The following is a 19,811-nucleotide window of genomic DNA, read 5'->3' on the forward strand; positions in this document are numbered from 1 at the left end:
GGTTTTATATCCTCCACCCACTGCACTGCTGACAATATTTCCAATAATTCTCCTGAATATATCGATAATCCATTTGTTATTCTTTTTCCTACTTTTATTCTAAATTCTGATATTATTAATGCTACTTCTATTTTTTCATTTGTTTTTGATGCGTCTGTGTAAATCTGGACATATTGATAATAATTGTTTATATATGCTTGTATTATACTTGAATCTAAAATACATTTTAGATCCTTTTTCTTTTCCATCAACGCCATATCCACCACTGCCTCTGGTAATAACCTCGGTGGTAGCACTGGCAAAGGCAACATTGAACTTATTTCTTTATGATATATTTGAAATTCTTCTGCTATGTTATTGATAATCAAACCAAAACTCTTAAGTTTTTTTGTTTTTTTTCTCCCAGCATAGCTTTATAATATCACGTGTAGGATGATCCGGATTATTGCTTTTTAATTTATTGCTGTTTCCTTCGTAGATCTATGAATGAAAACTATGAATTTTACTAAATGTTTTAGCTAATATTTCAGTTTTTTCTTTATCATCCGTTATAACTGTATTATCTATTTTTAATATAGGATATCCATATTCTTTTCTAATACCTTTCATTCTTTTAAATGTTTTCCAAATTTGGTCAATTTTTGTTTCTCTCCCTACATAATTACAAAAGTTTCTCCAATATTCTCTTTTTGCATTCTTAATGATCTTTCTTACCTTTGCTTGCTTTCTTTTATACTCAATTAGATTCTGATAAATTGGGTTACTTTTTAATGCTTTAAAGGCTTTATTTCTTAGTTTTATTACTTCACTACACCATGGCACAATTTTTTTATCGTTCTGTCTTCCTCCTTTTTATTGACTCTTCTGCAGCTTGTAAGACTTTTTGACAGATATTTATATTTAAACTATTTATATCAATTGACATATCTATTTCATCCAATTTCTTTTGACTTAAATATTTTAATTTTCCCCAATCAGCCTTATTAAAGTTCCATCTTTTATATAATCCTGTATTCCTGTTATTTCTTAATATTCCTGTTATGATTTTAATGGGGTAATGATCACTGCCTACTGTAGTATCTTTGTCAATGTCCCACTCACAGTTATTAGCTAGAATTTGATACTATTGTTAAATCAATCACAGACTCTGTACCCGTTTTTACATTAATTCTTGTTCCTCTTCCATCATTTATTCATACCAAATTCTTCATTTCCATTATTTCTTCAATAATTTGTCAATTTTTATCATTACATTTTCCCATAATGTGCTGTTTAGCATTAAAATCTCCACACCAGATTACTTTTCCTTCTAAATACACCATTAATTCATCCATCAACTCAAATGATAATATTTTACATGGAATATAAAAATTTATTATCTTACATATTTCTTTTTTATCATAAATTTCAACTACTATCTATTCTAAATGTTAACCTTTTCCTGATATCTGATATTGTATTCCTTCTTTTATAAATATTCAACACCCTCCTCCACTTCCCTCTTGTCTATCCCTTCTGATACTATTATACCCTTTAAACACAACATCTAGGTTTGGCTTTAATCATGTCTCCTGTATACATATAATTTATGATTTTTCATCAATTCCATCTATATACCCTTTAAATTCCTGTCCATTAGCAATTAACCTTGCATTCCACTGTAATATTATCATGTGTTTCTATCAGCTGGGGATCCTCCTTGCCTCCCGTCTGTTTCCAACTTTTTATTAATGTATTCCCGAGATCCTTCTTTAAACCCCATCTGCTCCTCTGACTATTATTTTAATCTTTTCTGTTTTGCTTGTTCAGTGCAGTTAATGACATAAGCTATAAATAATATCAGTTTTTCCACAGACATTGTGACATTTTCCTCTGATTCTACTTTTCTTTGTTGATAAACTGGAATCTTAATTTGAACTTCATCCCTTGTTCTTTCATTCTGTACATTTTTGACTGCTTCAGCATAGCTTCTGTTTTTAGTCATTTTAATTTGTTGAATTTATTTTGCTTTCTTCCTTACCTCACATCCCCTGAATGTAACTCTATGTTTCCCTCCACAATTGCAAAATTTTTCCTGCACTTCTTCCCCACAATCTTCAATTCGATGGTCTTCTCCACACTTCGGACATCTTTGTTAACCTTTGCATACAGCTGTTATGTGGCCTCATCTCTGACATTTATAAGATCTTAGTGGTGGGGGAATGAAAGGCCTCACAGAAAAACTCAGATATCCTATTTTGACATTTTGTGGCAACACTGTTTCTTCAAAATCTATTGAAATTGACAGGCTTCCCACTCTTTCTCCGTTTACATTTTCTGTCAATATTTTGAGATTTTTTACCTTTGTACCAACAATGCTTTTTTTTTTAAATTGTCTATATCTTCCTCCAGAGTAATGCCATAAATTACCCCCGAATGATTTTATCTTCTCCACTAATCATCCTCTCTGTCACCGTTTTCTTGCAAATGTTTTCAACTTGTAAAGCCTTTCTTCTTTGTTCTTCAGTTTTACACGTCACCAGTATATTTCCATCTCTCAATACCTTCACTATTTCAACATCTCCTGTCTTTTTTTTATTTCTCTAGATAGTGAAATAGGACTCAGGTTCTCTTTTTCTGCTTCATTTTTTATCTTTAATATTATTTTACATTTTTCCCTTACAATTTTCCTCCTACTACTCTATCTTCTTCAGAACTGTTTTCTTCCAGCTCTCTTTTAGTCCTTTGGCTGTCTAACATCTTTCCTTCTTCTGCTTTACCTCTTCCCCATCCTCTCCCTCTACTTACTGGCGTCCATTCATCAAAGTCCATATTGTCCTCCTGTGTGTCCATTCTGAACCATTCACATACCAGTTTATGCCTTTTACCGACTTCCAAAAGTAAATAATCTCTCAGTATCTATCTGTTCGATACTGTTATCAAAATTCAATCTCGGCAGCGATTAGTTGATCAGTTCGCCTTCCCAGGTATCATCAATTGCCTCTGGTATTATTTATATACACATGTGTATGTGTATATATATATATATATATATATATAAATATAGCGAGATCTAGTCCATCTTTAGTGAATTATTTTGTAGTTCCTGATGTTGTGCTTGTTCTGTTTCCTGGTGCTGTGGTGAATTTATGCACATTGACCCCGGCCTTGCTCCAGCATCCGGTAAAAATAGACTCCGGGTGAATTAGATGGCTGCCTGCATGTCGCAGCATTGGTGCTCTGCCATCTGATGAAAGCTGACTTCTGACTCTGCTGTGTCTCTCTGTGATAGTGACTGAAATATATCTAAAGAAATATCAAATTCTTTGCTGCTGTCTGTGTTGCTGCCATTGCAGCAGCAGAGGGTTTACCTGCAGGGGTTCCCCTGTGACGTCATAAAAGAGCGCAACAAAATCACAAAGGAGTAGTCTGGAAATGCCTTTTTGGTTAAATTTATGACCATATATCTCAACAACTGTTTATTTTAGTGTCATAAATTTACTTTTTAAAATATATTATCAATATTTCCTTTCAATAAATGTAATTGGATTTATCATGAAAATTTGATGTCACAGGCACTTTAATGTGTTCATTACATTTCTTAGTGCTACTAACTATACGAGTTTAAAGTTGCTTTTGTGCCTTATAAACACTGATGCTAAATACCACACAGAAATATTACTGTTTATGTTTTATATTAATGTAAACTAAAGTTATATTAGTACATGATATAAGTAATTTGAGCGGTGGTAGTAGTCTGACTATATATGTTGAATTTGAATCAGGTTAATTCCAAAATCCAAAATTTATTGTCTCAGGAAATTAGAATATTACATATGATGAATAAAAAACATATTTTAAACAAAAATGTCAGGCTTCTGACAAGTATGATCATTTGTATGCACTTAGTGCCTAGTTGGGCCTCCTTTTGCATGAATTACTGCATCAATGCAGCGTGGCATGGAGACGATCAGCCTATGGTTCTGCTGAGATGTAATGGCAGCCCAGGTTGCTTTGGTAGCTGCCTTCAGGTCATCTGCTTTGTTGGGTCTGGTGATCAGGATTCCGACAAGGCCAGTAAACTTTCTCCACACCAAACTTCATACATCTGCAAACACGGATATGATTGTAACACCGGAATTCATGAGTGATCTGAGAGAATAAATTGAAATGCACAGAAAACAGAACACAAGAGAACAAGAAATAACCAAGAAACTCAACACAAACAAATAAACTGATATGGCAAAACCCTAATGTCAATAATAAACTGATAATAATAAACTTGTGTTTTGTTGGCAAGACATAGAAGCATTAGGCTAGGAGGATGTTTTTAAACTTTTTCTCTTTTATTGGTATTGTGTTACGGAATTACATGCCTGCCTTTGGTAGCAAATCAAGATGGCGGCTGCTTTGACGTATCGCGTGAGAAGGGTCTAGTTCCGGTGGAGCTCCGCTACAAACATTGGGCGTGTTCCTTAATGGTTAGCCGGGGGTTTACACGTGTGGTGGAGACTAGAGGGTGACACGGGAGTGGATTTTCTCTCCTGTCCCATCCCGCTCCCACAGAAAAATGTCTTGTCCCATCCCAATCCCAGGCCAGCATAACAAAAAAAATCCTGTCCCGTCCCACTCCTGGTAAATTGACTCCCACTCCCATCCCGATGCTCCCATTCAGAATGACTCCCACTCCTGTGCCACTCCCGTTTTTGTTTTTTTCATTTAGTCTTTTGGCAATTTCTTTCTTTGAAGGACCAGTTAGGTCCCTGTTTTTAGCTGTAGTAAAGGCCAGTTAAAGTAAAAAGAATAATAATGAAGAAATAATAAAATATCAAACAAGGAAACAAACCATGTCTATCTTAGCTGAATAAACAAAATGTACATAGTTGTATTTTACTCATTTATTAAGTGACTGTTTCCTTTGAACAATGACATTACTTTTATGTTTCAAGTTGCTGAAACGAAAGAAAAATGCACCTAGTAAGAGAACTGTACTTGTTGAACAAAAGTGCAAAAAGGCATTACCTTCACAATTTAGAAACTGTACCTCAATGGTTCACAGCCCTGGTCCTCAGGGACCCCTTCCCTGCAGGTTTTAGATGTGTGTCTGCTCCAGAACACCTGATTCAAATTCTGACATGACCTCCTATACAGGCATCAAGAATGGAGGGTCAAACTGGACAAATTTAATACAATAAAATCATCATTAAATAAATAAATGTTGTGAATGTCCCATAAGTGAAGTAAATGTAACATGAAAGAAATGTAACATTAAATGTGCCATTAAATTAAAGGTACCATTTATTTATTTAATACATCATTAGAAACAATAAATGTACCATTATATCATGAAATGGATTATTATGCAATTAAATGTGCCACTGAATAATTAAGTATAATTTTAAAGATGACATGGCGTAATTAGTGGTACACTTAATATTTAATGATGTATTAAATAAATTGTACATTTAATGGTACATTCAATTTTTTTCTATTTCACAACATATTTATTTAATATCTTCCCTTGATGAAGCCTTTCTACGGAGTCCGTGAGGGGACATGGGGGATTTTTTTCTTTTTTGTGTCCCCACGCAATAGTCTTTGCGTTATTTCGCAATACTTTGTGGGATAGTTTCCAAACCAGATAACTGCAAAAATGAAACAAACACTACACCCGTTTTGAGATTTATTGAGTTTTATTTTGAAATCGGCCTTAAATAAAATTATCTTCAATCAGACTAAAAGACAGTTTTTATCCACAAGCTGTCAAACAAACTACCGAACTCTGGACCATAAAACTGCACGAAACCACATCTGTGACACTTTGTTTGCTTATTACTGCTGCATGATGTGTACTTTTTTTGTAAGCCGTGTTTTTGTTTTTATCGTGATTTGAACGGTTCTTCTTATCTAAAGCATTTCATCGCATTGTTTACTGCGTGTTAACCTGCATATGACAAATAAACCATATCAATGACATATTAGTGTTTGTTTTATGAGCAGTTTGTCATCTGTGCTGCTGTTCCAAAATGCCGAACGCAAAAGTAATACATTTCCCCATGTCCCCTCACGGGCTTCCGTACCTTACCTCTTAAATCTTTAGCGCACATGCAGCAATTTTGTTGGTCAGAAGAGACTTGACACATGATGGTACTTTTGGTTTGATGAATGAAGAGATGCAGGGCTGATTCAATCCAGAATCTGTCTTACATGTGTCCCTTAATCACTGGTGAACTTGATTACTACTAAACACGTTTTACAAGCAGCAGACTGCATGTTAACACCGCTACATTCAACTCTCCTGAAGTTCGGTAATATTTGCGACTTTCCTGTCAGCTCTATGAGTTTAATAGATAAGTCCTGACTTCTGACTTTACGTTGCAAATCCAATATCACCATGTCCAGTTCTCCACCTGCGTTTGCTCCCTCAATTCTGAGCGCAGGTGGAAAACATCGATCAGAAGCACTGTTGGCTTGTGGGTCGTGTAGTTCGTTTGACTCACATTATAGTATAGGCTTCTTGGAAAAAAACTACACAATGGCGCCGTCGATCCAAGTTTTTTTTTTCTTAAAGTTTATAACAAAGTCTCAGTTTTACATTTCCAAAGACAATTGATCCTAGTTTGTTTTCCCTCCTATTGGTTAGCTCCCACTCCCGTCTGCTCCAGTTCATGTTTTATCCTGTACCGTCCCAATCACGTGATCTTTACTGACGCTGTCTCCCGTCCCGTGACCCGTGGGACTCCCGAAAAAATTTCAGCCTCTAGTGGAGACAACGAAGTGGAATGGGAGGGGTGTTCCTTTTAAATGGATTGTGTTTTCCAGGGTAAAGCTGAAGATACCCTGTCACGCCTATCCAAGATTATTTCATTCACTGCTAACAATGTAAATATAGACCTCCTGTGAACTCCTGCTTGGTAAAACACAGTCTGTCGTCTTCTGCAGATTCACTGACAGTATTCAGTACAGTAGACTGCTTTTATGTAAGGAACCAAAGACCTATGTTATGTTCCAAGTGTGTTTCACTTCTTACCCTGGGGGATCTGATCCTAGACTCGCCGTATGAATTGGTGTGCAAACCACGCCCATCCGGCGTGGTGCGCATCCTCAGGCAGAAGATGGAGACTCCGCCCCTTTCCTTAGATTTTAGTTGCAGAGAGCAATGAATTTTCACAGCCACCGATAATATCATGATTTAGGTGATCAGGTAATACCGATAATTAATATACATACTTTTTAATTTAACGTTTAGGTAATTATCCATTTGGTACGACCTTTAACCTTTCAACTTAAACCCAAAGACAAAATGGCCGCTTACGTGTCGAACATGTACAGGATATTTTCTCGTGAATTGACTTCAGTTTCATTCCAGTTTCGTCAATATCGGGTATGATACGTTAATGTCCCGTCAATATGCTCACTAGCTGAAATAAATAAGTTTCCACAATGGGTCAGACGGACGTGGTTCTGACGTGATTTCTGTCTCCTTCAGTCCTGCCTGCAGAGGCTAGCGGTGAAGCCGGTCCACCCGCCTGCACTGTTTTCACACCAGCTGGGGAGCTCAGCAGCATCCCGGCAGAAGGAGGCAGACGTTCAGGTGTCACAGACTTTGGATCGGTACAAACAAAGACCCTGGGATTACCTGGAGAGCGAAGGTACTGAAGGGAAATACATTTTTACATTATTATTGCCAAGTGTTGGCTGTACAGCGTTTCCATGTTTTTGGCAGAGTATGTTGAGCGGTATGGAAGCAGTGCGGTGTGGGCAGGCTACAGGAGGAACCATAAAGGAGGCATCCCACCCCAGACGACACGCAAGACTTGCATTGTAACGTTTTTCCCTGTAGAAATGACGTCTCTTGGCTCTGCTGTTTGAAATAACTACAACAGTGTTTTTTGCAGAGAGGAGATAAGATATGTGGGAACCCCTGTCCAGTCTGTAGAGATCCTAACATCATCATTCACCATCAGGTTGGTGAAGGTCTGACTCTGCATATTTAACAGAGCATCATGTTTTCTAGCTTTTCACAAACTGTTAATGATTCATTTGTTTAAAACAGAACATCTGTATGAAGTCAATATACCTGATGAAATTTGAATTTATCTAGATTTTGTTTATTCCTTATTCAAAATCCATTTTCTTTTATTTATTTTTTTAATATAAAAATCCCTTGTCCCAGTTTTGAAGCTTCCACCTGCAGAGATTAAGGTAGGAAGCTTCTTCTGGGGAACAAAGTTGAACCAGAATAACCCCTGGTATCTTTGCTTGTAGAATGTGAAGTTACTCCAGCAGTTCATCAGTCCCCATACTGGAATGGTGTACGATCCCACTCTAACTGGTAAGCCACCTTTTTGATCTTTTAATGCCTAAAGTCTAGCAGCTGATTATATGCTCACTGATTTTTCTGGTGGATCTCCTTTCCTCAGGTGTGTGTATGAAACAACAAAAAAAGCTTAATGAAGCCATCGACAAAGCAAGAGACGATGGTATGAAATTCTAAGCATTAATGAAACTCTGCATTAAGTACTTTAGAAGCCACGGCACCATTTGGCCTCAGTTTTCAAACATATTTAATTGCCCATAAATTCACGTCCTATAAGTAAAATGTTTTATAGTGAGTAACAGTTATCAGGCAGATAAGAAGTCCAGTTATAATATGCTTCTTGAAGAAAATAAGTCTGTTTCAACGTTATTTAACAGATTCAGAAAATACACTGTTCAGTTTCAGGATATTCTTCAACCATTATCAGTGTTTAAACTGTTGTGATTCAGTTAAGCTGTATCAAAAATATTAGCTTCATCTAAACCTTCAACTTGTATGTTAGACCCAATCCCAACCAAATTATTTAAAGAAGTGTTCCCTCTGATTACCAGCCCCATTTTAGTTATGATTAATCTATCCTTAGTAAATGAATATGTACCACAAGCTTTTAAGGTAGCTGTAATTAAACCTTTGCTTAAGAAACCTTCGCTTGATCGAGATGACTTAATAAATTACAGACCTATATCCAATCTTCCATTCTTATCTAAAAGTCTTGAGAAAATAGTTGCTAATCAAATGTGTGAGAATTTGCACAGCAATGATCTGTTTGAAGAGTTTCAGTCAGGTTTCAGAGCTCATCAAAGCACTGAAACAGCTCTGCTGAAAGTCACTAATGATATTCTTATGGCCTCAGATAATGGACTTGTGTCTGTACTGGTTCTGTTAGATCTCAGTGCTGAATTTGATCCAGTCAGTTCAGTTCATTTCAGTTTATTTATATAATGCCAATTCACAACAAATATCATCTCAATCAATTATAGTATTCTCTTAGAAAGGGTTTAACATGCTGTATTGATTTAGGGAAAGGGACTAGGCTGTTTTAAAACACATTTGTCTGATAAATTCTAGTTTGTTCCTGTTAATCATAAATCTTTATTGACCAAGGTCAATTAGACCAATTCTCTTTACTACAGGTACATCTAAAAAAATTTAATATTGTAAAAGTTCAATATTTTTTTGTCACTTCAAAAGGTGAGTCATACAGATTCATTACACATAGTAAAATATTTCCAGAATGAAAACCCAAAAATTCAGTCTCAAAAAATCAGAATGTTATGAAAAAGTTTAATAATGGAAACTCATGGTGTCACAGCCTAATCAGCTAACTTTAAAAGTTGGCTACACAGTCATGGGGAAGACTGCTGATTGGACAGATGTCCAGAAGACAGTCATCAACACCCTCCACAAGGAGGGGAAGGCGCAAAACATCACTGCTAAAAAAGCTGGTTGTTCAGTGTGCTCTATCCAAGCATATTCATAGGAAGTTGAGTGGAAGGAAAAAGTGTGGCAGGAAGAGGTGTACCAGCAACACAGATAACTGTAGCCTTGAGAGATTTGTAAAGCAAAATCCATTCAAGAGTTTGGGGGACGCATGGTATAGCGATAGAGCATGCAACCCATATATGAATCTATTGTCAAGAGAAGGATAAGAGATCCCAGAACCAACAATGCAGATGACCTGAAGGCTGCTATCAAAGCAACCTGGGCTTCCAGAACTGCAGGCTGATCGCCTCCATGCCATGCCGCACTGATGCAGTAATTCATGCAAGAGGAGGCCCAGCCAAGTATTGTTAGCATAGAAATGATCACACCATTTAGAAGCCTGGCATTTCTCTTTAAAATATCCTTTTTCATTTCTTATGGAATAATCAAATTTTCTGAAACGCTGAATTTGGGGTTTTTATTCTTTGTTAACTATAATCATTACACTTAAAAGGAATGCTTGACATATTTCCCTCTCTGTGTTAAAGAATCTATACGGTACAAGTTACACTTTATGAAATGAGTGACAGAAATATTAAACTTTTTCACAATATTGTCATTTTTTTTAGATGTACCTGTGTGCATATTTATTTCCACATAAATTTAGTTATACTTCAGCTATATCAAGTGTAACAGATTACATTAGGTTTTAACTTTAGTCACAGAATAAATTAATCAAATTGAAACAAATGATGACTGTGCATTTATATAAAATTATGGGGTTTCATAAATTGACATTTAGGTCAACTAATGTAACTAAGTTTTTATGCAGAACCTTGAGCTACTTTTTTACTCTGGCGTCACTGAAAAGTGAAAATGACCAAAAAGCAACTTCAAGCATGTTTGTGACAAGCAACGGAAAAACTTGAAATGAAATAATTGACCATTTCTCCTTTCAGGTTTACTTCCTTTTCAGATTCCATATGTGGAATTTTCAGGAGAGGACTATTCTAACAGTCATGATGCTGTTGGGCTCACATCACCTCCACTGTTCCTAAACTCCAGTGCAAACTGGTATACCTGGTACGGAGAAATAACGCCTGATGATACAACACTGAATCAAGTCAAGAAGACATACAAGGCTTATTTAAAACGCTAGTATCATGAAAGAATCTCTGTACACATAACTAAACTAAATAAAACAAAAATGCAATTGAAAGTTTGTTTTATTAAGCTTTGACAGATCATAGTTAAAGATATTTAATCTTCCTGCATATGTGAAATTATGAATGAATATTCCAACAGTTCTGATGCATTTGATTTTAAATAATGCAGAGCTGGGGGACCTCCGCTGTAACTGATCATGGATTGACCTTGTTGACCATGGTCTCTCCCAGGGCCTCCAGAACTTCCCTCTTGTAGTCATCAAAGTCTCCCTCAATTTGGTTCACCGTTCGGTCCTCCACCACCCACAGCTGGCACTGAGTCTCCGTTATGAGTCGCGCATCATGGCTTACAATGACCACGGCTGTTCAGAGAGGGTCAGAGTGTTAGTGGAAGTGAGCCCCCCACACTAACAGTCATGGTAAAAAGGAACTACCCCGATCCATTCAAGGGTTTCTTTTCAAACAAACTTTTAGTTTGGTTTCATCTTTAATAAATGATACGATCCAATCTGTGATGTTGTGTAAATCTAGACTAGTTTATGTATATCCCAAAACCCTAAGATTAACAGAGGGTGGACACAAAAACTGCATTGATATTCTGGTAAGAAATCCCCTTATTCCTTATTGTCTGTTCTTTTCTCTGTCCCTTCTGAGTAGACGGTGTATAAACCAGAGCATTCTCCTGCTCTAGGAGGCTGCAGTGACATCTGTATATGAGTGGAACACAGGTAAAAAGGGTATGAATAGGAGCACGTGCTCTTTCCCCCAGGGTTGATGCGGTCTGTATCAAGCCTCAGTTGTGATTTTAACCAATCTGTGGATTCTATTTAAAAAAAGCAAGCATACTGACAGGAAGATGGCTAAATTTCCAGGAAAACAACCCCTGGCTTGGTCAATAATAAATAAATAATTCCACTCACCTCCTTTGTATTCATTGATGGCCTCTGATAAGGCATCTATTGACTCAATGTCCAGATTGTTAGTCGGTTCATCCTAAAAAGAAACATACAACAGTTATTTATTTGATCCCATTCAGATTAGCATTCATCCTAAACATGGAATCCAGGTGGGGACACCGCTGTGTGTTCACATGGACGAGCTGAGGATGTCTGGGACAATTTTGATCAGAAGTCACAGTGTTTTAAATACAAACTGTCCTGGGATACAAATAAGTGCCACCCACAAACTGGAGTGATCTAAAGCCCCTTTCACGACATAGTTGCAGAATAAACACACAGCTATGAATTCAACATTAGAGATCACTTTGTCTTTTCACACCATACAAGTCTATTAGCTGGGATTATAGGTCATGTGAACATTCAGTTCATGTAGCTGGGATTGCAGAATCAAAGAGGCGTGGCTTAAAACCTGCAGGATTCACCAGCAGGTTTACCCAGGGCTGAGCTCTGTGTTGATTTTCATCCACACCATCCAAGTCCATTCAGTGCTTTAAATATAAGCAAAGTTGTTGTGTAATGTCCGTACTATGTTATTAACTGCCTTAGATTCTGCTGATACACACATTTCTCAGATCAGACAGAGATGCCACACTCTTTCCCCAAGTCCATATTCCCCTTACAGTTCCTTGTGGATTTGGCTTCATAACTACCTCCTGAGGTGGATTTGGGTGTAATATTGCTGGGTCGATTTCACCCCATGTTTTTTGGGAAGAATCCAATTGGTCATCAGGGTGTTAGCTCCACAGTGTTTGTTTGTTCTACTTGTTCTTAGGTTTTTACATCATAGGAAATAACAGTTGCCTTTACGAAGGAGTTTTACAGGTTCAAGTCTTCACTAGCTTCATATAATGCATCTTGTCTTGTTATGATCATCAAGAATAACATAAATACCTCCACAGAAATGAAGGCCAAGTGAATATGAGCCATATTCATGTGAGACTGTGGTTTGAGAACCTGTACTGATTTTCTCCTCAGCTAACAGCCCACCGCGTCACATGAGATGTAGGTTAATCAGAGGAACCTCATCTAATACTAAAGCGTAGATTCTAATACCAGGTGGGAACAGTTGTACTTAAAGCTCTCGTCTTGTCACTGATTGAGCTAGGCCACAATAATGTCAGTTCAAAGCAGGGCCATAGATAATTTGATGTTTAGACAGGAAGCAGCTCTTACCAAGATAAGTACATCTGGCTGATGACAAGCCAACTCAGAAAACACAACTCTGGCTTTCTGCCCACCTGTTAGGAGTAAAACCAGATTAGGTTTAAATGCCTTCTTTGAAACAAATAAATATGTGGCAGCTGTTTAGATCCATACCAGAGAGTTTGGAAATCTGAATGGTGTGTGCGTGACTCTCAAGGCCAAAACGTCCCAGGCACTTCCTGCTGTCCTGGTAGGGAAGATTGAAGTTTCTCATGAGGTACTCTGTTGCTGTCTCCTCCATGTTTAACTGATCAGCATACTGCTGATTAAAGAAGCCCACTTTCTGTTGGAGACAAAATGACAGGGAGTGGGAAGGTTGAGAGAGGAACAAAAAGGACATTAACCAAGAAATTCAAAGAAGTACATACATTACACCCATCCATTAGGACAAAAACAGACGATCAGTCAGCAGCAAGAACAATTAATCAATGTTTAATGAGCCTTTTTCTTACGAAGCACTATTTTGCTTATTTTCTCTGCACACAATTTTAACTGACTGTCATAAACCAGCTTCTGCTGAAGTTTAAGGCAAGCTGTTGGGATCATTTCTTTTTTCAATCAGTATTGGTATTGGAGCAGCTTACATCTAAAACATTTGGATTAGTAAAACAAGCATGGATTAAAGCCTCATCCAAGCTGAACTGTAAATCATGCTTATCTCTACTAACATCATTGCTTAATAATGCAGACAAACATTCAGAAACACTAAGGATTAGTTCTCAGCTGCTATATGTTGCTGGATGTATTCAGCCCGTTTAGTGGTTCTGGGGGTTGGCACCGCTGCTTCACAACTTGAGGGTTACTAGTTAAAATCCCAGCAGGGTGGATTTTTCCATGTAGCTTGCATGCTGTTCCCTATAAATACTTTATGTGTGTTCTCTCTAAGTAAATTGGCTTCTTTTCACAGTGCAAAACATGCAGGTTAAATCCCCTGGCCGTGACTATGGATGTGCATCATTGTTCTTTTCTCATGGTGGGAGATGATGGACTGGTGTCTGGTGACCTGTGTAGGGGGTACCCCTCCTCTCTCCCACCAGCTTAAATATGCTCAGACACAGTATGTTTGCATTTAAAATATAGATTTTCAGCCAAATTTTACTCACCAGGCGATGATTCTTCCTCATCTCACCCTTAATCTGTAAAAACAAATCTCTGTTAACTAATACATAGGAGTATAATTTAGGATTGGAATTTCATATAAGCAGTCTTACAGGGTTTAATTTTCCTGTAAGCAGCAGCAGCAGAGTACTCTTCCCAACCCCATTGGGTCCCACAATGCAAACTAAAGGAAAGTAGAAAAAAGTAAAGAGAGAGAAGAGAAATGTTGGTAAGAGCAAATCACAGAACAAAAACGTTTGGAACAGAAGACCCAGTTTCACAATATTCTGCAGCAATGCCAACATTGTAAATAAAGTGGTAAATCATACCAAGGGCCCAATAAGGGTCTAATAATATAATGCTCAATCTATACTTAATGAGCACCCACATCTGAATGAGTATGTACTGTCTAATGTAGGATTTGGATACTCACTTCTGGAGTCCATGTCAATGCCAAAGTCCACGTTTTTGAAGAGAGGCTTCTGACTGTCATAACCAAAGTCAACACCTGCACACAGTAAAAACCACAGTCACACAAATATGTTGATTCATCAGAAGACATGACATTCTAAACACACATAAACTTAGTTTTTTTTTTTTTTTGGAGATTTGACCTTAAGTCCAGCACACAGTTTGTAAAATTTTACAGGCCTTGAACGTATCACAGTGTGAAAGCCTCATGTTATAAAATCTAGATAGTAACTCGTGTCACATTACACAACGGAAGATGCCAGACTCTAGAATCTGTGGCGCAGCACGTCAGCAGAAGGGTAGGTTGTTAACGCTCTATTAACGCTTAATAGATGCAGAATGAGGAGGAGGAGACAGCAGTGGAAGTACTCGTGTCTGCTTTGAACAATAAGCCAGCATTGGTTATAGTAGCATTCAAGCTGCACAATTCACAATGCCATGCTCCTGCCTAGTCCAATTATACAATATGTCTGCTAGCTACATATTTGTATTTTATTCAAACAGCTGGAGCAAATTATGAACTAATCTGCATAACTGGGTGGACATAAGCAGATCTTACTATGCAGCCCCAATATGGGTGGTGAGAGCGGAGGAGGGTTGGGGAAGGTGAACTTGACGGTATACTCTTTTGGTCTCTTCAGCAGCTCTGTAGCGTCCTGGCTCTCCTCCTCTTGAGCTCCCTTCTTCTTGCCTTTTTGCTGTTTTCTGGTCAGAGCCTCCTTAGTCTGTTTCTCCTAAAACATTTCAATCAGACTGTCAGCAGCCAAATCTAACCAGTACCATCAAGCAAGGCTAAGTGGATGACAACCTGAGTGCATCATAAACACCCAGCAGGGGTGAGAAAAAATATAAATATATCAAGGGTGATAAAACGAGTCTCTGACAAGATAATTATTAACAACAGATGAACTTTTAGAACATTTGGGTAAGGGCATCTTGTATTTCTCTATTGTATTATGTATTAACCGTATATTATGTGGTGAAGGAACTCATTGGAGACTAGAATTTGTTCTATAAACTCCAGCGCACATACATGTGATTTTGTCCCCAACCCTGAGCAAGCACCAATACTCACAGCCTGTTTGGTGGACTTTCCTCCAGCCTTCAGCTCTTTCAGTTTCTTCTCCTGTTTGTCATACTGCTTCTGCAGCTCCTTTTGCTTTTGCACATACATCTTCTTGAAGGTCACTAAAACACAGAAGGAACAAGATATTTACAGGAAGTTAATTTAATGTTGTTACTCAGCACCCACACCAAAACCCACTACATTAACCTACTGTATTCCAACACAATACAGGTCCTTCTCAAAATATTAGCATATTGTGATAAAGTTCATTATTTTCCATAATGTAATGATGAAAATTTAACATTCATATATTTTAGATTCATTGCACACTAACTGAAATATTTCAGGTCTTTTATTGTCTTAATACGGATGATTTTGGCATACAGCTCATGAAAACCCAAAATTCCTATCTCACAAAATTAGCATATCATTAAAAGGGTCTCTAAACAAGCTATGAACCTAATTATCTGAATCAACGAGTTAACTCTAAACACCTGTAAAAGATTCCTGAGGCCTTTAAAACTCCCAGCCTGGTTCATCACTCAAAACCCCAATCATGGGTAAGACTGCCGACCTGACTGCTGTCCAGAAGGCCACTATCGACACCCTCAAGCAAGAGGGTAAGACAAAGAAATAAATTTCTGAACGAATAGGCTGTTCCCAGAGTGCTGTATCAAGGCACCTCAGTGGGAAGTCTGTGGGAAGGAACATGTGTGGCAGAAAACGCTGCACAACGAGAAGAGGTGACCGGACCCTGAGGAAGATTGTGGAGAAGGGCCGATTCCAGACCTTGGGGGACCTGCGGAAGCAGTGGACTGAGTCTGGAGTAGAAACATCCAGAGCCACCGTGCACAGGCGTGTGCAGGAAATGGGCTACAGGTGCCGCATTCCCCAGGTCAAGCCACTTTTGAACCAGAAACAGCGGCAGAAGCGCCTGACCTGGGCTACAGAGAAGCAGCACTGGACTGTTGCTCAGTGGTCCAAAGTACTTTTTTCGGATGAAAGCAAATTCTGCATGTCATTCAGAAATCAAGGTGCCAGAGTCTGGAGGAAGACTGGGGAGAAGGAAATGCCAAAATGCCAGAAGTCCAGTGTCAAGTACCCACAGTCAGTGATGGTCTGGGGTGACGTGTCAGCTGCTGGTGTTGGTCCACTGTGTTTTATCAAGGGCAGGGTCAATGCAGCTAGCTATCAGGAGATTTTGGAGCACTTCATGCTTCCATCTGCTGAAAAGCTTTATGGAGATGAAGATTTCATTTTTCAGCACGACCTGGCACCTGCTCACAGTGCCAAAACCACTGGTAAATGGTTTACTGACCATGGTATCACTGTGCTCAATTGGCCTGCCAACTCTCCTGATCTGAACCCCATAGAGAATCTGTGGGATATTGTGAAGAGAACGTTGAGAGACTCAAGACCCAACACTCTGGATGAGCTAAAGGCCGCTATCGAAGCATCCTGGGCCTCCATAAGACCTCAGCAGTGCCACAGGCTGATTGCCTCCATGCCACGCCGCATTGAAGCAGTCATTTCTGCCAAAGGATTCCCGACCAAGTATTGAGTGCATAACTGTACATGATTATTTGAAGGTTGACGTTTTTTGTATTAAAAACACTTTTCTTTTATTGGTCGGATGAAATATGCTAATTTTGTGAGATAGGAATTTTGGGTTTTCATGAGCTGTATGCCAAAATCATCTGTATTAAGACAATAAAAGACCTGAAATATTTCAGTTAGTGTGCAATGAATCTAAAATATATGAATGTTAAATTTTCATCATTACATTATGGGAAATAATTAACTTTATCACAATATGCTAATATTTTGAGAAGGACCTGTAGTTTGTCAGAGGTGATTCAATGACAATGAATCAGATATAATAAAATGTTTCGCCAGCAATTCCAACACAGAACTAACTACTCTTCACACACCTTCACCCATCTTCACTCATCTGACAGATGTAGGAATGAGCTGTCAGATGAAAACAAGAAACTATTAAAGAAAAGCCTTCAGCTGATTCAAAATGCTGCAGCAAGAGTTCTGATGAAAATTAAAGAGAGATATTTTAGCTTCCCTTCATTGGCTCCCTGTTAAATCCAGAATAGAATTTAAAATTATCCTCCTCACATATAAAGCCCTTAATGATCTAGCTCCATCATACATCAGAGATCTGATTGTTCCATATGTTCCTAACAGAGCACTTCGTTCTCAGACTGCAGGTTTACTGGTGGTTCCTAGAGTCTCTAGAAGTAGAATGGGAGGCAGATCCTTTAGTTATCAGGCTCCTCTCCTGTGGAACCAGCTCCCAGTTTTAGTCCGTGAGGCAGACACCCTGTCTACTTTTAAGGCTAGGCTTAAAACATTCCTTTTTAATAAAGCTTGTAGTTAGAGTGGCTTAGGTTATCCTGAGCTATCTCTGTAGTTATGCTGCTATAGGCTTAGGCTGCTGGAGGACATAATGGCCAGTTTCACTCTCTCTGCTACATTCTCATACTACTCTCCAATTTTGCATTATTTGCTGTTATTTCAGTTTTTAACTTTAACTCTCTTTTCTCTTCTTAAAAGCTACACCTGGCCTGACTCTGTGTCCACCTGTGACACCTTTCTGGAGAGGGGAATCGTCCAAGATTCTGCTGGCAACAACTTAATGCTCACCCTCTACAGATGATCCACATGACCCTGTCTTTCAGTGTTTAACCCTTTCTCTCTCCTAGACATGGCTACTGACTGAGCTTCTACTGTGACTAATTATATGTGCTCTCTTTCAGACTCTATCCATGAAAACTGGCTCAGAGTTTCTGTTCTTTTGTTCTAGGTAAAACAACTAAAGGAGCTACATCCATTAACATTTACTTTTCCTTCCCATAGAAAGTACTCCTGGATCAGTGCTTCATTGTTCTCTTTGTGTCTCTGCTCTGTTCTCTCAAACCCCCAGTCGGTCGTGGCAGATGACACTGAGCCTGGTTCTGCTGGCGGTTTCTTCCTGTTAAAAGGGAGTTTTTCCTCTCCACTGTCGCTACATGCATGCTCAGTATGAGGGATTGCTGCAAAGTCAACGCCAGTGACTGTCCACTGTCTCTACATGCTCATCTGGGAGGAGTGACTGCTGCAAGTCACTGACTGGATGCAATCTGCTGGGTTTCCTTAGATAGAAAAACTTTTTATCCAATTTGAATAAATACCTGAATCTGACTGCACTGTTCAATGATTAGGATTAATTGGAATGTACAGGGGTTGGACAATGAAACTGAAACACCTGTCATTTTAGTGTGGGAGGTTTCATGGCCAAATTAGACCAGCCTGGTAGCCAGTCTTCATTGATTGCACATTGCACCAGTAAGAGCAGAGTCTGAAGGTTCAATTAGCAGGGTAAGAGCACAGTTTTGCTCAAAATATTGAAATGCACACAACATCATGGGTGACATACCAGAGTTCAAAAGAGGACAGATTGTTGGTGCACGTCTTGCTGGCGCATCTGTGACCAAGACAGCAAGTCTTTGTGATGTATCAAGAGCCACGGTATCCAGGGTAATGTCAGCATACCACCAAGAAGGACGAACCACATCCAACAGAATTAACTGTGGACGCAAGAGGAAGCTGTCTGAAAGGGATGTTCAGGTATTAACCCGGATTGTATCCAAAAAACATAAAACCACGGCTGCCCGAATCACGGCAGAATTAAATATGCACCTCAACTCTCCTGTCTCCACCAGAACTGTCCGTCGGGAGCTCCACAGGGTCAATATACACGGCCGGGCTGCTATAGCCAAACCTTTGGTCACTCATGCCAATGCCAAACATCGGTTTCAATGATGCAAGTAGCGCAAATCTTGTGCTGTGGACAATGTGAAACATGTATTGTTCTCTGATGAGTCCACCTTTACTGTTTTCCCCACATCCGGGAGAGTTACGGTGTGGAGAAGCTCCAAAGAAGCGTACCACCCAGACTGTTGCATGCCCAGAGTGAAGCATGGGGGTGGATCAGTGATGGTTTGGGTTGCCATATCATGGCATTCCCTTGGCCCAATACTTGTGCTAGATGGCAAGGACTACCGAACCATTCTTGAGGACCATGTGCATCCAATGGTTCAAACATTGTATCCTGAAGGCGGTGCCGTGTATCAGGA

At 38.8% G+C, this 19,811-nt stretch overlaps 2 protein-coding genes and 1 long non-coding RNA gene across 5 annotated transcripts in view; 1 reads left to right on the forward strand and 2 right to left on the reverse strand.

The window, feature by feature from the left end:
* Window positions 1-3,765: 3,765 nt before the first annotated feature.
* On the reverse strand, window positions 3,766-7,105 carry LOC124879334. Of its 2 annotated transcripts, none has more exons than XR_007041003.1 (2): window positions 7,010-7,105; window positions 3,766-4,087 (listed from the first exon to the last, which is right to left on the reverse strand). It is a non-coding gene; the product is annotated as an uncharacterized LOC124879334 (long non-coding RNA). The 2 variants fall into 2 exon arrangements; XR_007041004.1 differs by lacking the exon at window positions 7,010-7,105 and adding an exon at window positions 5,024-5,086.
* Window positions 7,106-7,126: 21 nt separating this feature from the next.
* On the forward strand, window positions 7,127-10,940 carry mrps18b (mitochondrial ribosomal protein S18B). 2 transcript variants are annotated; one of them, XM_047383839.1, is made up of 8 exons: window positions 7,127-7,183; window positions 7,278-7,363; window positions 7,469-7,631; window positions 7,706-7,803; window positions 7,878-7,946; window positions 8,248-8,314; window positions 8,403-8,462; window positions 10,681-10,940. In XM_047383839.1, exons 2-8 carry the CDS (start codon window positions 7,283-7,285, stop codon window positions 10,878-10,880), a joined length of 738 nt encoding a protein of 245 aa, XP_047239795.1. In that variant the 5' UTR covers window positions 7,127-7,183; window positions 7,278-7,282; the 3' UTR covers window positions 10,881-10,940. The 2 variants fall into 2 exon arrangements, with proteins under 2 accessions (XP_047239795.1, XP_047239794.1); XM_047383838.1 differs by having other exon boundaries at window positions 7,139-7,363.
* Window positions 10,930-19,811, reverse strand: part of abcf1 (ATP-binding cassette, sub-family F (GCN20), member 1) — a 30,281-nt gene continuing 21,399 nt past the window's right edge. The window contains exons 16-24 of the mRNA XM_047383837.1: window positions 15,694-15,806; window positions 15,178-15,352; window positions 14,581-14,655; window positions 14,261-14,331; window positions 14,153-14,185; window positions 13,164-13,332; window positions 13,020-13,084; window positions 11,808-11,880; window positions 10,930-11,249 (exon numbers count right to left, since the gene is read on the reverse strand). Coding sequence (XP_047239793.1) covers window positions 11,083-11,249; window positions 11,808-11,880; window positions 13,020-13,084; window positions 13,164-13,332; window positions 14,153-14,185; window positions 14,261-14,331; window positions 14,581-14,655; window positions 15,178-15,352; window positions 15,694-15,806 — 941 coding nt within the window. The 3' untranslated portion in view covers window positions 10,930-11,082. The remainder of the gene's footprint in view (window positions 11,250-11,807; window positions 11,881-13,019; window positions 13,085-13,163; window positions 13,333-14,152; window positions 14,186-14,260; window positions 14,332-14,580; window positions 14,656-15,177; window positions 15,353-15,693; window positions 15,807-19,811) is intronic.

The sequence above is a fragment of the Girardinichthys multiradiatus genome, chromosome 13 (genome assembly GCF_021462225.1).
Source record: "Girardinichthys multiradiatus isolate DD_20200921_A chromosome 13, DD_fGirMul_XY1, whole genome shotgun sequence".
Lineage (NCBI taxonomy): Eukaryota > Metazoa > Chordata > Actinopteri > Cyprinodontiformes > Goodeidae > Girardinichthys > Girardinichthys multiradiatus.

Excerpts from the sequence above, each read along its gene's own strand:
- mrps18b (XM_047383839.1), top strand. The coding sequence starts at position 7,283 with ATGGCCGCTTACGTGTCGAACATGTACAGGATATTTTCTCGTGAATTG. Across the intron at positions 7,947-8,247 it reads ACATCATCATTCACCATCAG|AATGTGAAGTTACTCCAGCA; the intron begins GTTGGTGAAGGT and ends CTTTGCTTGTAG. Across the intron at positions 8,463-10,680 it reads CGACAAAGCAAGAGACGATG|GTTTACTTCCTTTTCAGATT; the intron begins GTATGAAATTCT and ends TTCTCCTTTCAG.